The sequence below is a fragment of the Haplochromis burtoni genome, unplaced genomic scaffold (genome assembly GCF_018398535.1).
Source record: "Haplochromis burtoni strain Fernald_Lab_line unplaced genomic scaffold, NCSU_Asbu1 Contig_431, whole genome shotgun sequence".
Classification (NCBI taxonomy): domain Eukaryota; kingdom Metazoa; phylum Chordata; class Actinopteri; order Cichliformes; family Cichlidae; genus Haplochromis; species Haplochromis burtoni.
This window is the reverse complement of record NW_024582792.1, coordinates 386,050-403,528: the sequence shown is the minus strand read 5'-3', so window position 1 is coordinate 403,528 and position 17,479 is coordinate 386,050. Positions and strand designations below refer to the sequence as shown.

At 38.0% G+C, this 17,479-nt stretch overlaps 1 protein-coding gene across 2 annotated transcripts in view; it reads right to left on the bottom strand.

Annotated features, from left to right (window-relative positions):
• The window catches only part of LOC102300082 (protein phosphatase 1 regulatory subunit 29), a 78,301-nt gene that overhangs the window by 11,204 nt on the left and 49,618 nt on the right, over positions 1–17,479 (bottom strand). For both annotated transcript variants that reach the window (XM_005946467.3, XM_042213277.1), the window contains exon 3: positions 659–1,315. In XM_005946467.3, the coding sequence (XP_005946529.1) occupies positions 659–997 (339 nt within the window). In that variant the 5' untranslated portion in view covers positions 998–1,315. The remainder of the gene's footprint in view (positions 1–658; positions 1,316–17,479) is intronic.

Genomic DNA, 17,479 nt, shown 5'->3' with positions numbered 1-17,479 from the left:
AAAACATGAGGTCACTTTGTTATTTGCCTAATAAATACTGTAAGAGTATAATTAGTAATTAATTAGTAGTATAATTTCTAGCTGTAAAAAAATCCTTAAAAATTTAGTACTAAATATAGTCTGCTTGAATAAGGTACAACAAACAATTAATACAACCTAAATCATATGCATGCACTTGTCAATTTGAAAATGTTATGGTCAAATTAAGATCTAATGCACAGGTGTCAAACTTCGAGGGCCAGTGTCCTGAAACTTTTACATGTGTCCCTGCTGCAACACACCTGATAGAATTTAGTAGGTCATTAGCAAGACTATACAGAACTTGCCTGCATGCTGAGGTAGCAATTTAGCCATTTGATTCATGTTACAGAAGCTCAAGAGTGAATGAACATGTTGCAATAAAAGTAGATTTTAGAAGTAGATTTTTTTTAAACTTACACTTTTATTTAAATGTACTTAAGTAGGGTTACGGTTAGGGGTTGACACCTCAGCATGCAGTCAAGTCTTTTAGCAAGACTTGACTGCATGCTGAGGACCTACAAATTTTATTAGGGTGTGTTGCAGCAGGGACACATGTAAAACTTTCAGAATACAGGACTGGAGTTCGACACCCGTGATCTAATGCATTGTGTGCATTTAACACCCATCTTCTTGTTACCTGTAAATTGGCCTGTCCTGCAAAGGCTCCATCCTCAATGTAGTTGATTTCATTCTTGGTGAGGTTGAGGTCAGTCAAGTTGGTAAATCGATACATGGAACTGAAGAGCACGGCTTTCAGCTTGTTCTCATTCAATCTCAAGTCATGCACTGTGTTGTTGATGTGCTGGGGGATAGTCTCATATGGAGGCTGATTCTGGCTACATATAGCTAGCCACACATAGCCTTTGTCCCCCTCAATGAGCCAGCAGTCCCCATTAGCCGTGTTAGGGAAATAAGAGAAAAATAGGAGGGAAGGAAGAATAAGAAGGAAAGCGGAGGGGGTAGAAGCACCCTGCATTATTCCAATATAAATCAAAGGGGGAAAAAATGAAACTATAATCAGGGAAATAGAGGGAAATGGGAAAGAAAGGTGTGTTTACAGGTAAAGGAAAGCAACAAAAGCTGCTGGTAGGGTTTCCAAAGAGGAGATGGGTCTGGGTTGGGAGCGGTAAAAGGGGTGAAGCCTTCACGATACCAGTCTCTGCTTCATGGGGATTAGCAGGGGACCCATGTTATGTGATATTTTGTTGGATAAAAGTTTGAGGTAACACAGTTTGTCTTCAGTTTTAGTTGTGACAGAGCCAAATAGATAAACCTTTGGAATGATCAGTGGGATCTGTAAATGAGAAGAGAAAAAGGAGAAACATTAGAAAAGGAACATTTCTGAATGATAGACATGATGAAAACAAAACTATTTGGTTTTGGTTTATTTTGGCTTTTTTTTAAAACAAATGTTGCTTTGAAGGGTTGTCAAAGAACACATGCTTAACAAAGAATGAAGGCTTTATTTGTGGACTTTAAAAGATTGAACTGAATTCAAACTTCACTAAATTCCTAATGTGGGCATCACAAAATCAGTCGGCTTTCAACTGGGCTTGTTCCAAGTTTTTTTTTTCTTGTGCTGGCTTTTCTTTCTTATATATATATATATATATATATTCATGCTGCACTCAAATGATGTTCTCTTAGCCAACTGCCTCTGCACTTAGTCATTACCTGCTGCTCCCCTCCCCAATTCATGAGGCTATGAGGTCATCAAGCTTTGGCTGATACCTACACTATGTGAACCTGCCAGTCTTTGTTGAGTCCTGAGAGGGCCTGTTTCAAACATGAAGTACAGCATTAATCATCCAAATGCTGACAGCACATTGTCTTCACAGACATTCCTTGTTATGACACTATCCTGCCAAAACCTAAGCTCTCTAACCCATCTGCATGTCATTTGAATAGCAGTCAAGCGTTTACATAAGGAGAGGATTAGCCGCCTGTTGCATCATGACAGACATTGTCCTCTTGCCGGCTCAGCAGCTGGGAAAAACATACTTACAATTACACATACGTTGCATATGCACACTAAAATGGACACGGAAAAATGTGGATGAGTACATGTGCACCCCGAAGCACATAGATGCCCTCATATAACAGCTCGCATGTATGCACACAGGATATCTAAAGGCAAACAAGTCAGGACAGATTCTGTACAGTGTTGAACGGTACAGTTTGTCTTTGTACTTGCCATTCTCTCTAAAAATCATCTCACATTCCCTCAGTTTTATATTCTCTTGATTCCCATCATCGTTTCATGAAAACAACAAGGAAAATCTCTCCCTGCTCCTCTGAGAAACAGACCAAATTTATTTCTTATGCTCTAAATTCTGCTTCTTTCTAAATCCGGCAAAGAATTGAACTCATTACAATTTATTCTGGTCCATGCTCCCCAGAGGTGTGAGCAGAATCAGGTCCATCTTCTCTTTTAATCTACTTATTACTGCAGAGAATGGTAACCCTGCAGTTCTTTGCATAATACTGCATTATCATGTATCTGATGACCTCGGGCACCTGTTAGGTATCTGGTCTTAAGATTTTATGGAGACACGGCACAAAGAAGACATTAAACATGTACTGGATAATGGATAAGACAAATAGATATGAAGACTAAATGTATGTTGTCTGTTTACAATTAATGCATTTAGTTCTGAATACTCAATTTATCAAATGTATACACAAGATTGTTGGTGAGGAGATTCAAATAAGTGCTTGACTTTCTGGCAAACTACAGAACAGTAAACATAACAAGAATATTACATTATTTTACTTGAACAGTGACTGAATGTGCAACATTTTTATGCCAAAAGTCAGTTGTGAGAAACACCCAGGTATAAATAAATGCTCCTAAACTTAATTGATAATGTAAAACGAATAATCTCTTTTTTTATGTTTGATGATATTATTCCCGATGGCGGTTCAGTGCTTAGCACTGTCACGTCACTGCTCGTTGGTACTAGGTTTGAACTGGCTGGGTTCTTGCTGTGTGGATTTTCTCCGTGTAACTGCATGAAGTTCTCTCCAGGTAGTCTGGCTTCCTCTCACAATCCAAAGGCATGCATGTTAAGTTAAATGGTAATTCAAAATTGCATCGGTAACCTGTTCAGAGTGTACCCCACCTCTCACCCTATGACAGCTGGAATAGGCTCAGACCCCCTACGACCCTGAACTGGATAAAAGGAATAAAATGAATGGATGGATAGATGGAACCTTAAATCACTGAATGGGTCCTTTACACTCACACCTACACATAACATTTGTATACCTTATAAGCAATATATTGCAGTCTTCTTTTCATCTCTTTACATTCTGTCTAGTGGCACAAATATATTCTCTGTTGAACTCATGAGCACGCACTGGGACACTCCCTTGCAACTGAGTGTCTTGCTCTTCGTCTGAGGTTTATCCCCTCCACAGGAGACGTGATCTCATTTGGCGCTCCATATACTGAAACCCAGAGGGTTCATACAAGAGAGGCAGGAAACACAGTACGTCTGCATGTGTGTGGTATGGGATATGATTACATAATTAGGAATACGGGACACGCAGAACACCTGTCTCAAAGGGAAAATGCATGACTCATATCATCGATCCATTTGTAACTATAAAAATGTAGGACACGGGATTCAACTTTTTTTTCTGCCAGTATTGCACACTGGTGTTGTACATTGTAAACTTTTCTTCCGCGACAAATATAAGAGCATACTTTTTAGATTTTGGTCTATATTAAGCATGCATTTTATTACAGACCAAATTCAAATGAAGCTCAGAGGGGTTTGTTACTTTGATAAGCTATACACATTACACCGCACAGTATTAATAGCACTGGAAACTGACAGAATCAGTTTCTTGCTTCTTTTCATGAAAGCTATCTTTGACCTGCATATGTGCTCTTAGTAGGTCATGGCATCAGAAAAGTTCAAAGCTAGAAACTAAAAAGTGAACAGGTAGCTGTAAGCTTTTACCTCAAATATGTCTGGAAGCACAAACACCTCAGCCATAAACTGCTTAAATAAAAAAGAATAAAACATTATTTAGGTTCTGCACAATTAAAGCAATCCAAGATTTTAAACAAAGCAAATCTGAGCAATGTGTGAGCTGAACTTAGACACTTTAAATTTAGACTAAAAATGTGGATAAAGTGGCTACCTTAGCTTAAAGAATCCCAACACTATTAAACACAACTAAATGCTGTCTTTACTGAATATTGCATGCTGTGTAATCACATTTGCTGGGAGCTATCCTCTTTAAGACAATGTAATTTTCTCTGCATCGTTTCAAGTGAAAAACCTGGATTTAGAAAAGCTCATATTTAACCATAGTCTGAAAACAAAAACAAAAGAAATATTTCAACTTCATAGAATTTCTAAAACCTTAAGGTTATAATGAGCTCGAACCCTTATAATGGTACACACTAAAAGGATAGAGTTCATAGAAAAAAGTGCTTGTATGAATGGGTGAATGAGGCAAATTGTATAAAGTGCTTTGAGTGCTCAGACAGAGTAGAAAAGTGCTATATAGGAACCGTTCCATTTACTATTCCATTACCATTTATCTCAGTGGCAGGTGTCACCAGGACAAAATTTTGCCGTAATGAGACACACACACATGCACACATGAACAACGTTAAGATGCTGCTGCCACACTGCTGCAGCTGGTGATAAATGGAAGGATCGGGGAAGCTTTTATTCTTTTATGCTTTCGTTTAAACCTTTGTGACAGACAAAGTGTCCATAACACAAAACCAGAATCCATCAAACAAACAAAATAAACTCCAACTCCAAACTCATTAATTGTTGTTGCTCTTTTGGGGAATTTCATATTTAGTTGTTATTGATTGCCTACTTTGTAAATCTTTGTAATATATGTAATATATGTATTTATTATATATAATTCTTCGATCTTGTATGGTGCCTACACATACATACACAAACACACTATCACATTTCACATTGCTTCTAGAACACATCTGGGTTACTTGGTGCAAAAGCTTATATTGATACTTGTGATTGCCATGGAAACACATTTATGACGGACAGTGGCAATTAAGTTCAATGTTGAGAAAATAAGATGCCGTTGGCATTTGCTTCAAATCACTGTGTGTTCTGCCTTGTTAATCATAATGATGTAACTCTCCTGCCTCAATTCTAACAACACCCAGTGAACATTGGCTTTGACAGGTGTTAGACTTGGAGAGGGTCCATGTCTATTCTGCGCTATCACCGACATTACTCGTGGACACAGGTCACCGTCATTCCAAACGTAAATATATTTGCTGGGACTCGTTGTGCTTCTGGCTGCATATGCTGCTGTCATTTTCAATTGTGTCACCTGTGAATTATACACGCTCATTGAGTTGACGTGTTAAAACAAAGAGACATTTATTCGTAACAAAGTGCTGGGCAAATCTGAACTCCACATCGTGCTCACCGTCCATGTGTAATTAGCATTTGATTTACGCAGTCAGCTGCTCATTACACAATCAGCAAATGAACCTGTGACCTCTAGTTGCTTTCTGAGAGCTAAGAAGAGCGCTACAGATTTAACTGGGACCAAATATGAAATTGGGGCGATGGTGACTCAGCCTGAGCGGCTATCACTGCGATGTCTTGTCGGGAGGATGATTCAAATAAGGTCTGACACTCATTGGACAAAAATCTGTTGAAGTTGTAGCAGTTGCTAATCTGTGCCAATACACCATGCTCTATTATTTTGGCAGGTACTAAAAATTCAGGCTCCCAGCAGCTTATTTTCTAAGCCTTTCTGACTGACTGTCTTTGGTTTATACAAACTATGATTATCTACACCAAACACAGCTATTCTCACAGTGGTGTTTGATGAGATCACAACACAGAGAAGAACATAAGCAGAATAGATCCTACTACACTGTAAAATGTAATTTTCCGTTACATGTTTGTTTGTTTGTTTTTTAACCTCTATGATGAAAACCTTTTGTGAAGGCATGATGGGCTTGGTAGTTTTAACAAACACCGGTTTGAATAATACTGCCATGAGTCAGAATACATTAAATAACCATAAACTAAAGTGATGTGATCTGAACTATCAACTCAAGTGGTGCTTTTAAGCAAAGGAAGCAAAAAAGATTTTAAAAAAATTAACTGCACTCAATGCAAATTTTTTAGTATGGACAAAGTTATCTACACCGATCTATTCTTATTCCAGTGTTGTAACTGTTATGCAAAGATTGCTCAGTAGGTCATTTAGCAGATGACTCAATTCCTTTTTCATATATCAGAAGAAGAATACTGTCAATTAGCTTTATGTAAACCACACACACACATATCCACAAACTTTGACCTTCATTTTCATTGAGTTAATCCCTGTTATTCAGAATCTCTTACAACAACATGATCAAGTAAACTCTTTTTCAGCCCTTCAGGCGCAGATTTAGTGGCAAGTGCCAAAAACTACAGTGCCTCAACTGCTCCCTTGAGTCTGGCTCCAAAAGCATGTTAATTTCTGTTCATCCCCAATGTTAAAATTCCAAACTGTACAGGATTTCATAGCTTATATTCTCTGCAAACTGCACAGTGGTGATCATTTGTATACATCTATTTAAGGTTTAGAGTTTGCATGATAGGGACATTGCAATAAGATGCCTATACTGGCGAAAGTAGATCTGTTGTTGGTGCCTTTTGGCACATCTGCAATGCAATTTTCAAATTTGCTACCAATAATATGACTTGAGGAGTGGCATATGTGCTAATAGATGCTCAGGAAGTTTATGCTACAGTTTTGAGGAGTGAAATATTCAAGCAAGCACTGTCTGTGCAATACATGCAATCAGTGCAGCTTGGTAAACACGCTTCCTAATGTGGTCACACCTAGTTACAAAAAGTTAAGATGGCAATGGAAATTGCTGAAAGTGTGTGTGTGTGTGTGTGTTAGTCCCAAACGTCCTACATTTGCAAACTGTTTATCATAATCTACTCTCTAGATTCTTTGTAGTCCTCCTTGCGTTTGTCGTTCTCAGTTTAGTTTTATAGATCCTTTTTAGTTTTCTGTTGCTTCTCTTACTCAGCTTCATTCTGTCTTTCAACTCCTCTAATCCCCTGCAAGCTTTTGTATTTGTTCTTGTCTCACAATTTCCTTCAATTTTTTTTCTGTCCTCGCTTCTCCCTGTATCAGTCTTCTTCTCTGATGCTACGCTTCCCTCTCGTCCAGGCGTGCTCCCTGGAGTACAGTCAGTGCAGTGTAGAAAGGTTGAGGCTGTGAGCAAAACTCTTTCCTCTCCACTTCACACGGGGCTTATGGATGAGACAAACACAACTACAGACGGAGCAGGCTCCTCAGAGAGCTTCCCAGTGTGTATGCGGAACAGATGATTTCTCAGTGGTCATAACAGGAACCTACTAAAAGCAGTATAACTACTTCGTTAAATATAGTTGAAGCAAAATGTTGCCTGTTCATGGGTTTTAAAGCTGGATGGATTATTGTTTAGATAATCTCCCATGCTTTGAGAAGCTATTTGTTGCTCAAGCAGGACAGAAAAATGTAGAAAGATATAAATAAATTTGAAAGGCAGAAAGAAGGAGAGAAAAGACAGCCAAGACAGGACCTATGAGAAGGTGTGTTTGATCTGTGGTTCTTCCACAAACTTCCTATTCACCACCAAAAAGAACAATGACAATGTGGATGTTGAAACACCCCTGATGATCATGATTCAGATACAAAAAACCCAATATTTGAGAGTAAGCAGCACATGCACAAAGAAAGAAATGAAAGTGATAGCGGGGAAGGAGTGTTTCAAACTACCTCTCTCAGGTTTGATCTATAATTCATATTTTATCATTGTGCACTCCTTGAGATCTGTCCAACTTCTCTCTCTTCTTTTTTTAAAGTGCCTCACTCTTCTCTGTCCTTTCTGACCTTCTCTATGTTTTTGTGTCTATATCTGTTTGCCAGTGTGTGATGTTTAGACCGTTGTCATCTGTGGCTTCTCATGCATGACATCATATCCATTTCTTGGATGCCTCAAAGGGAAGAAGAAGTGATGCAGTGGAGCGTGACAGACGGGCCCAAAGGTCTAGGGCTAAATGGAGCAGAGCACCTACGGCCTCCAACTGACCGCTACATCACTACTACTAACATGCTTTCTTTTCTGCGCCCCAAATGACCGGACTGAGGGCCAGGAGACACGGCTCCGTGGAGTAACATGGGCCTGTAAGGTAATGGAGTGATCAGGGATTTTCTAGTAGTATGATAAGGCTAGATTCCAAACAAGGTCTGGGTTAAATTTAGAGATGAAATTGAAGCACGCTGATGGAAAACATGGAAAGAAGAGCGATTTCACCCTTACATACTATAAGGTCAAATTTGACCCATTTTGCAGTAGCAAATATATTCTAAATATCATTCATTTGGCCTGGAGTTTGATCAGTTTTAATACTAAAGTGAACCAAAATACTTATACTAGGAGGTACAGGTGCTAGAAATGTTAGGTGTTATGGATCAAATTAGATTGTTATCTGTTCAGATGAGTTTTAGCTCTGAAATATAAATTAATAATTATTCCTCCATTTCCTAATGTCAGACAAGCTATTCATACTGTTATTTTCACTTTATGGAAATGACTTGCCTAATGTGTGCACAAATGTGGACACAATTATGTATGCTGATGATACAGTAATTTTTACACAAGCCAAAACTGCTGTTGATGCAGCCCATCAGCTTTCATTGGCATTACATGATTTACAAAAATGGCTGAATGACTCATGCTTGTGCCTTCATTTTAAAAAGACCGTATCAATGTTTTTTAGTAAACCTAAAACAACCGTGGCTGCAGTAAAAGTTTTCTTGGGTGCACAAGAATTAATTAATGTTGAGGAATTTAAGTATTTGGGAGTGCTACTAGACAAAATTATCCTTTAAAAAACACGTTAAAAAAGTAGTGAAAACTTTAAATGTTAATATACAGAACTTTAGACATATCCGCACATCATTAACAGACACAGCAGCGACCATTACATTCCTGCACTCAATGATACTGGCTCATATTGAATTCTGCATTACAAATTGGTCCTATAGGAGCTTTGCTGCTATTGGGCCAATTGAAGTATGCTACAAAAGAGCATTGAAAGTATTTTTCATGTCACCATTGTCAAATTTTAGATAAATACAAGTTTCTAAATTTTACTAATTTCAAATTATTTAAATCTGCCTGTCTAATGGTCTGGCGCCTCCACCAATGAGTGATTTTATTAAACAAAAGTCTAGCAGTGTTGCCGGGTCACAACTGGCTCGAGCCACTGTTAGAGGTGATTGTGAACTGGCATTCAGGCGGACCACCTTTTCACAGAATGCTCTGTCATATCAGGGAGTGAGCTTCTGGAATAGTCTTCCACTGTCAGTGAGGGAAAGTACAAGTCTACCCATCTTTAAGAGTCACTTAAAAGGGTGGCTGAGGGACACACAAACATGTGATCATGTTTAATAATCATGATTTATATTGGACGGGAAAAAGAGTTAGTGTATTACAAAAAGGGAAACAGCTATTAGTGTAATGGGTCAGTGTAATATCTGGACATTCAGGGCATGTGCAATACTGGGGTTTGTGCAATATAATTGATGTGTTTCCGTTACTGTTATCTATATTGTCCTCTGTGTCCACTCTTCTTGTCATGGTTATAATCTGGCTTATTTACATTTGTTAAAATGTTCATTAATATGTATTGCCCCTCTTTCTAAATAAAATAAAATAAATAAAATAAAGTAAGCATAAAATAGCAACAGATAAGTGTAAAAACAACGGAGAAGATCAAATCGTGGAGATAACTCTGTGATTCACTGAAACTTCAGAGATTGCAACCTAAGCAATAACAGTGTACAGGAAACAATAAAAATATTCTCTATCTACGTATGTATGTGTCAGCAAAAGTGGATTATAGTACATAAAGGTCTATTAAGGGTTCCTGCCAGCTCTCAAGCCTCTTAAATGTTAGGGGAAAAATTGCAAATTGTACAAACAACATTGAAGTGTGTTATTGAGAAACACCCACATGTAGAAAATAAGCATTCCCTAATGGACTAGAGATCCACCGATAACAGAATACATATCATCAGCTACTCCTTCTAGTCCTCCGTTGCCTCAGAGGCTCCATCTGCCTCATGTCTAAAATGTTCAGACACGAGCAGCCTGTGAGAAATGTTCTGATATAAGGTCACAGAAATAGTCACAGGATCAAAATAAAACATTCAGTATGTATCTACAGCAACCTAAGCAAAGACACTGTAACCAAAGACACGATTTATTTTCGATCTGTTTTATATTAGTTTGTTGGCTCTCTCATGATTTAAACAAAACATCATCCACTGGTCTGTCACTACTGGTGACAAGAATGGTAATTACTCCTCCCATTGGGTCATCCACAGATGGGGTAAGCTAACATTTCATTATTCAGTTTAACCTCCTAAGACCCAAACTCTTCCATGGCATGTGTTTTTAATTTCTCTTTGATACTTGGGCTGATTGGGACCTGATAAATGTAAAAACAAAGAATTACCAGATTATTTTTTTTACCTGATTTTTGTTTCTAAGAAAAATGAGAGCCACATATGAGGATATTCGTTTAAAATTTCGATAGAACAGTGGCAGTATAATGTCCTTGTAAGTGGATATCAGACCCTTGTAGAGCAAAATTAAGTATTTTGGTCTAAATAACCCAAAATGTGATGTCCACATATGTGGACGTCAGGTCCTAGGAGGTTAAATAAGAGGAGCATGTGTGATACAAGGCCGGGGTTACAGTGAGATTTTGCAGGTGGGGAAACCCTAACATTAGGTGTCAGTGCTGCCTGGGAAAAATAATTACTTAGAAATACGTCACATAATCATTTTATTCTGAGCTCTGGCAGATTTTTCCTCATGTACAAACTGCAATCAGCTGTATTATATTTAATGGATTTAGTCAGCTAAATTCTTTAAGATATAAGATGATGTTACATGAATTATATGGCTGATTTCCAATCACTCGACAAAATGAAACTAGAATAAAAGGTAGACTTCACTGAGTGCCACCCACTGTACTGGTATGCTGAAATGTAGTAGGATAGAAAAAAACAAAAAAATTGTCATCACTGGCATAGTTTTAACACATTGTTTAGCTAGTTGTAGCAGCATGGTAGTTTGAAATTAGCATAGATTAAACAACTCACAAATTTACCTAACAGGCAACTCACATATTCATATAATTCCAATTTCAGCAGTATCAGGACTAATCAAAAATTTGTTTCTAAGTCAGAAATCAGAATATTTGTGTAAATATATAAAAGATAGTTTTGCAATTTCACCTGCAAAGTCAGGCTGTCATACATGGAGCTAATTACGGTCTTATTCTTTCTTTTGCCACATCCAGGATGTAATGTAGAAAAAAAAACAACAAAGTTGCAGTTTGAAAGCGAATAAATGTCAAAATGACTGAGTTCTGTAATGTGTTCTGCAGCATCTCAGATATCGGGATCTAACCTGTGATTGATGCAGTGAATGAGGGTCAGGTAATGTCTGTTCTTTTCACATAGGACTGTGGCCCCTGTTTATCAGCCCATAACAACAGCTGCACCATCACTTGCATAGTCAACAAACCACAAGCGCAATTTCTTCAAAGATAAACTTTCTAACTGTAGGATGTTGCCCACAGCTGCCCTGGTGCATAGATGCAATTTAACAAGTTGAAAGAAAGAGCTGGAGTACTCAGCTTTGTGGCAAATTCTGATGTCAATGATCAGTCAAGTGTTTGGCACACAGTAGGAATATTTCCAGGATTCTTTGCGAAACTCTCCCGATGCTCTGGATCCACTTCATTTCAGTTTTATTTAGTTAATGATGGTTTTTACTCTGAAACAGTGGTGCTTAGAAACTTAATGAAAAGTTCAAATGGAACGGGATCCAGTCACCGCCCCCCGAAGCAGTGTAATCTCTGTTGTCACGCATCGCAAGTGCTGAAATTAAAAGTCAGTTTCTAATTTTATTGTTGTTTGTGCTGTAAACTGTTTCAAGTTGCCGCACTAAAAAGTTGGGAATACATTTTTATATCGCCATTGGGGATGAAAAATAATTAAGGAACATGGAGACCAGGAGAAGGGGGGAAGCTCCCCTCAAGATCTCCTGGCAAATCACATCCTGGTAACATCCATCTCTTTGTCTCCATATAGATCCAATATCTCATTTTAAAAAACTGTAAAATGAAAGAGAACATAATGTACAAGATTTAAATTTAACCTGCTGATCAATGCTTACCTTTGAAAATAATCCTGCATCCTCCTCTTATGTCTCTTTCTTAAATCTTTTGCCATCTATCAGAACCACACATTAATGTTTTATTCTCTCTCCCTGGGAAATACAGCAGACACATTTTGTGACAGACTGTAGAGAAACACTTTGTATTTTTCGTAATATTTGTTTGTTCAGAAATTATGTCGTAATTTAAAAAATGCTCCTCTTTTCATGCTCGCTCCTGTTCTGCAGCTTGCTCTGTGCTAAGTGCCCCAACCTCAACTTTACATCAGCACAATGAACGCTTCACAGGGAAGAGCAAGGAAAAAGTAAATGCTGAAGATGTAAGTGCACGGTGGAACATTATTATTTTCTTATTACTGAGGAAGTATTTCTATATTACTGGAAGCAACTCCAAGCTGTGGCACATGAAAAATTTACTCATTCAACAGTAATATGCATTTACTTGCCCATCAGAATGAATCACAGAGTTCAGGTACCTTCAATTGTTCATTAATTGAAGGTACCTGAACTCTGTTCCCAATTATTCTGATTTACTTTAACCCTGATACAAGGATACCATTCATACTGCAGATTTGATCAGATAATATCCATAACTTACCCTAATGCTGGCAATGATCAAAACTAACTTGAACGTCTTTCCACGGCCACATAATTTTAGTCACTGTGTCTTCGGCCAAAGCAAAGACGATTCTTGTTTGGTGTAAGCAGAAGTACATACTCAGCATCGTGCAGATGACATACCATTAAAGTGCAATTCCAGTGACAAAGACAACAGGCAAAATGGATTTGTGTGAATGGAGTAGACATAGAGCATGCTGTGTGATTTCCATCTAGGCCAAAGAGCTTTGAATTTTTTATACCTCTTGCAATTTGTGGCAGAACAGGCATGAAAAGTGTATTTTTCCCACCAGCGGGTTGACAATAACATGTTTGGTGTTTGCATACAAAACGCAATGGACATGAGGTATGGAGGTATGAAGTCAGCTCTTGTGACTGGATTACCCAAGACAGATCTCAATGCCGGTAAGATCATAGCCTTAGTCTGCTGATTTTGGAGGTCTTTCATTTACAGAGACTTTATAGATTCAGATTTATATGCGTCATCTCAAAAGAAGAAACACCTCAAATTTACTATAAGAAAAACACAAACACACGTGCATGCGTAAACAGCAGGGGATGCGTGAGTTAAATTACAGTTTCTAACTTACCACAGGTGAGAAACACATTACACCATCAACATATCTGATATTCTCTAGCCATTGGGCGCAAGTGCTTCCATGGCAACACCGTATGAACGCTCAAACTGCTAAAGTACATTGACTTTTTGATCGCAGAGGAGCACAAGAACTAGCAATACGCCAAGCATGTCAGAGTAGAGGCAGAGAGACAAAGACTCAGATATAGGAGCCAGACAGAAATATATAAAGTTCAAACTCAAAGCCTTTTATTAGAAGAAGATGAGTAATAGAAATGACGAGAATGAAATGGAGACCACAGGAAAGACTTATGTATAGAAAAAAGGGGAATTGATAATAAGCGCTGGGCAACGAGTGGGTGGATAGCGATTTACAGGTTATGGTGTAACAATCAATAAACTGAATGAATGAATTATGGTGCTACCAGTGAATCAGCAGTAATATGTATACTGTGCTAGGCTGGCTGGATGGATGGATGGAGTGAGGGAGACTAGTTTTCCATAATTCTAGGATTAAAATCTAGGACTCTAGGAAGTGTTATTAAGCCATAAAGTTACACTGCACTGTTTGTACATCAAATTGAGTCGATGGGTATACAGGAAAAATGTTTTACTGGAAATGTTTGACTAGAACACCCCATGAGGATACGCTTGTCATAGGTTTCAAAAGTCTTTTCCCCAACAGTCTACACTATTGGTATGGTTAATGGATCGCAACTCTAACTTGGAATGTTGAGATCTATGTGCATCCCTGTAGGTAAAAACATAATTCTGCAGATGGCAGATCTAAGTTTTATTTTTTTATGAAAAATAAAACTTGCTTTTTAACGACATCTCCTTTCCTAATGTGCCACTTTACGTTATGTGTTGATTTAATAAGGTCTGTCGGCTGAAAATGTCGCACTTACAAATAGAGTTTCGGAAAATTGGATGCCCTTAGCGAGCAATGAAACTGGATGAGTACATACACGAAGTGGCACACTCTGGTGTCTGTTAATGTGATATGTGAGATAAGAGGCACAAACAAATTTTATCCCCAGTGACTCTCTCCGATCACTCTGGCATAGTTTAGTCAGGGACAGGATTATGTGAAGGAACGAAACACAGCCTGCGAATGGTTAAAAGTTATAGATAGAGCGGAAAAGGCTTCGGTCTGAAATAATCCATGCAACAACGAGGATTCTGCTGGGAACACTAATCTCCAGGAATAATAAGCACATTAGCTGTGGTAAGCAGAAATCAGACATTGCTGCAAACAGATAACGAATCTTAACAAAATCAACAATATTAGAAAACCATAACACAATAAGGAAGAAGAGGTTGGGCTGATGCAGGTGTCGGTATGAGACAAATGAATGAGAAATGACCCAAAAACCTAACCCAAAATTACTCTAAATTCAATTACAGGTACACGGAAGCATCCTTTAACAGTCATACAGCTTATTATATCCAGTGCTGCTTGGGCAATTACTACTTTATAAATTGTCAAACCACATTTACTTGCTGCTATGTGAATATTACTGCAAAAACCACGAAGTAAGCAACAGACTACCACAGTTGCTCATTAATGTGTAAACATAAAAGGAGAAGCATGGCTGGTGGAGTTAAAACGCAAACGCTTTCACAATCCTGATCAAAATAGGAAAAGAAAAAGAGCAATGCAAATAAAATAAGAGCGAATAGCCATGTTTTACAGAATAACGGAGCTTGACATTGCTCTACAAAAATATACATGTGTTGCTTCTAAGAGCAATAACAGACTGGTGAGATGTTATGAAGCCTCTCCAATGAAGCCTTCATTTTTATGTTTAACTGTTGTTTTAAATAATTTATTTTTCAATACCACAGCAGTTAAATATCTAATGGCACATTGGAGGGGCAAAATGGCTTTACTGTAAGTCACTGTATGAGTTTTAACCATCTCTAAGGTTGCCTGAGGGACACTGAGAACACAAAGCAGTTATTTTCATCAAATATTGTATTTGACATTGCTGTGAACAGCACTTTGTCTCATTTGTCTCCATTAATGGTAAACTTGACAGGCTCAGTAACAACAAAGTTTTAGCAGTTTTGGTTTTACAGAAAAAAAGAGAAAAAATAATGCCCCATTTTCTCACTTTAATCTCTTGAGGAGCTGGCTTCGTTACTGAGATTAAAGGAGACTAGAGGGATAGCAGTTTCACATCTCTATGGCAAATACAAGGATACTGATTTCAGTGGTTAGCCCATAAAATTCACTTATTAATTACTTACTAGTGAGCAAGAGCCATCATTTGTCCTTCTGGCCCATATGGAAGAATAAAAGGAAGTTTAATATTTGCATCTACAATTTCTAGATACTTCAATAATCTCTTCCATACACTTCAGCACTTTAAGTTTTCCTACAGAAAATTAAAGCAGATAGAAAACATATAAATAAATGTGTTAAAACGTGTTACAATTGTCTTGTCAGAACCACGGACATGCAGATGAGCATCTCTGATTACCTAACACATTTAACCTTGAAGCAGATGGGCTACAGCAGCAGAAGATTGCACTGGGTGCTGCTCCTGTCAGCTAAGAACATGAAACCAAGGCTACAATTCATCACTTTGGACAATAGAAAATTGGAAAAACATTGTCTGGTCTGATGAATCTCAATTTCCGCTGTGACATTTGGAAGACAGGGTCAGATTTTGATGCAAACAGCACAAAAGCATGGTTCCATCCTGCTTTTTATCAGCGATTGAAGTTGGTGGTGGCATAATGGCACGGGGGATATTTTGGCACACATTGGGCCCCTTTGTACCACTCAGTATTTTTTTGTAATGTGCTGTTGCTGACTGTGCTCTTCCGTTTATAACTTAGAATATCTGTCATAAACAATAATAAACCTCCTTGGTCATTTGTGTAACTTGAGGAAAATGTTGTTTTAGAGATTGTTTCACTGGTGTTACTATAAAATGGAGAGAAAAATGTTTTGTCAAGAATGGGAATATAATAAAATAATACTAGATGAGGAAACAAATAAGCACATTTCACAAGCTGTCACTGTGTTCCTTCCAGAAGTTCTGAATTTGGTAAATATTAAGAGCGTTACGGGACATCCCAGTACTTCACTCACACTATTATATACTTCCACTACTCTGGATTCAAAACCAGGAAACAAAAAACATTCTCTCTAATATGAGCCAAATTTCATTGCTGGTGAGCAAACAAATATTTTGAAACATTTATTTTACTGCTTTAACTTGCCAACCACTACTCTACCGAGTACTAGAGGTGAACAATATATTATTCCCTGTGTATATCGATTCATTTCATCAGCAGTGAGTCAGCAGTGAATCCAGGCAATGACTCATAGTTAATAATAACGGAGATGGCAATGACTGTCTCGGGGCCCCAGATGGATGGCTTCTCTTACAGCCTGAGGGACAGCATTGTATATACAGACTGCAGCATGGTCACTAAAATCCATGGTTATAACACTGGTTAGAAGAACTGAAGTGCACACACTAACACGTGACTTTATTTCAGATACTCACATTTTTACCAGCCTCAAAAGCATAGTTAGTATGATAGTAAGGTCTTCACCTGATAATATAAAGCGCCTCAAGGCAACTGTTGCTGTGATTTATCGCAATATAAATACAACTGAACTGAGCTTCTGAGTCTGTGTATGCGTGTATACCACAAAGACAGTTTTGAGGACTTTGATCAGCCAAATTGCCACAGACTCAAAACCACACAAGTTACCGCAGCAACAACTTTACAGTAGCGCAGTCGAGATCAAAATTAAGGGTCAGTTCACAAGATTTTTTAAAGCCAAACTGAAGAATACTGAGTAAACAATGCTAGAAGAAGACATTCATCCTGTTCATATTTCTCGGCAAATCTGGCCCCTAAACCCTGACGTCCTGTTCAGTAATAATGCGGTAATAGTGGGATAACAAAATGGAAACAGAAAGGTAATAATGTGAAAATTTGCACATTATTACTACTTAGTTACCAAAGTAATACACAAG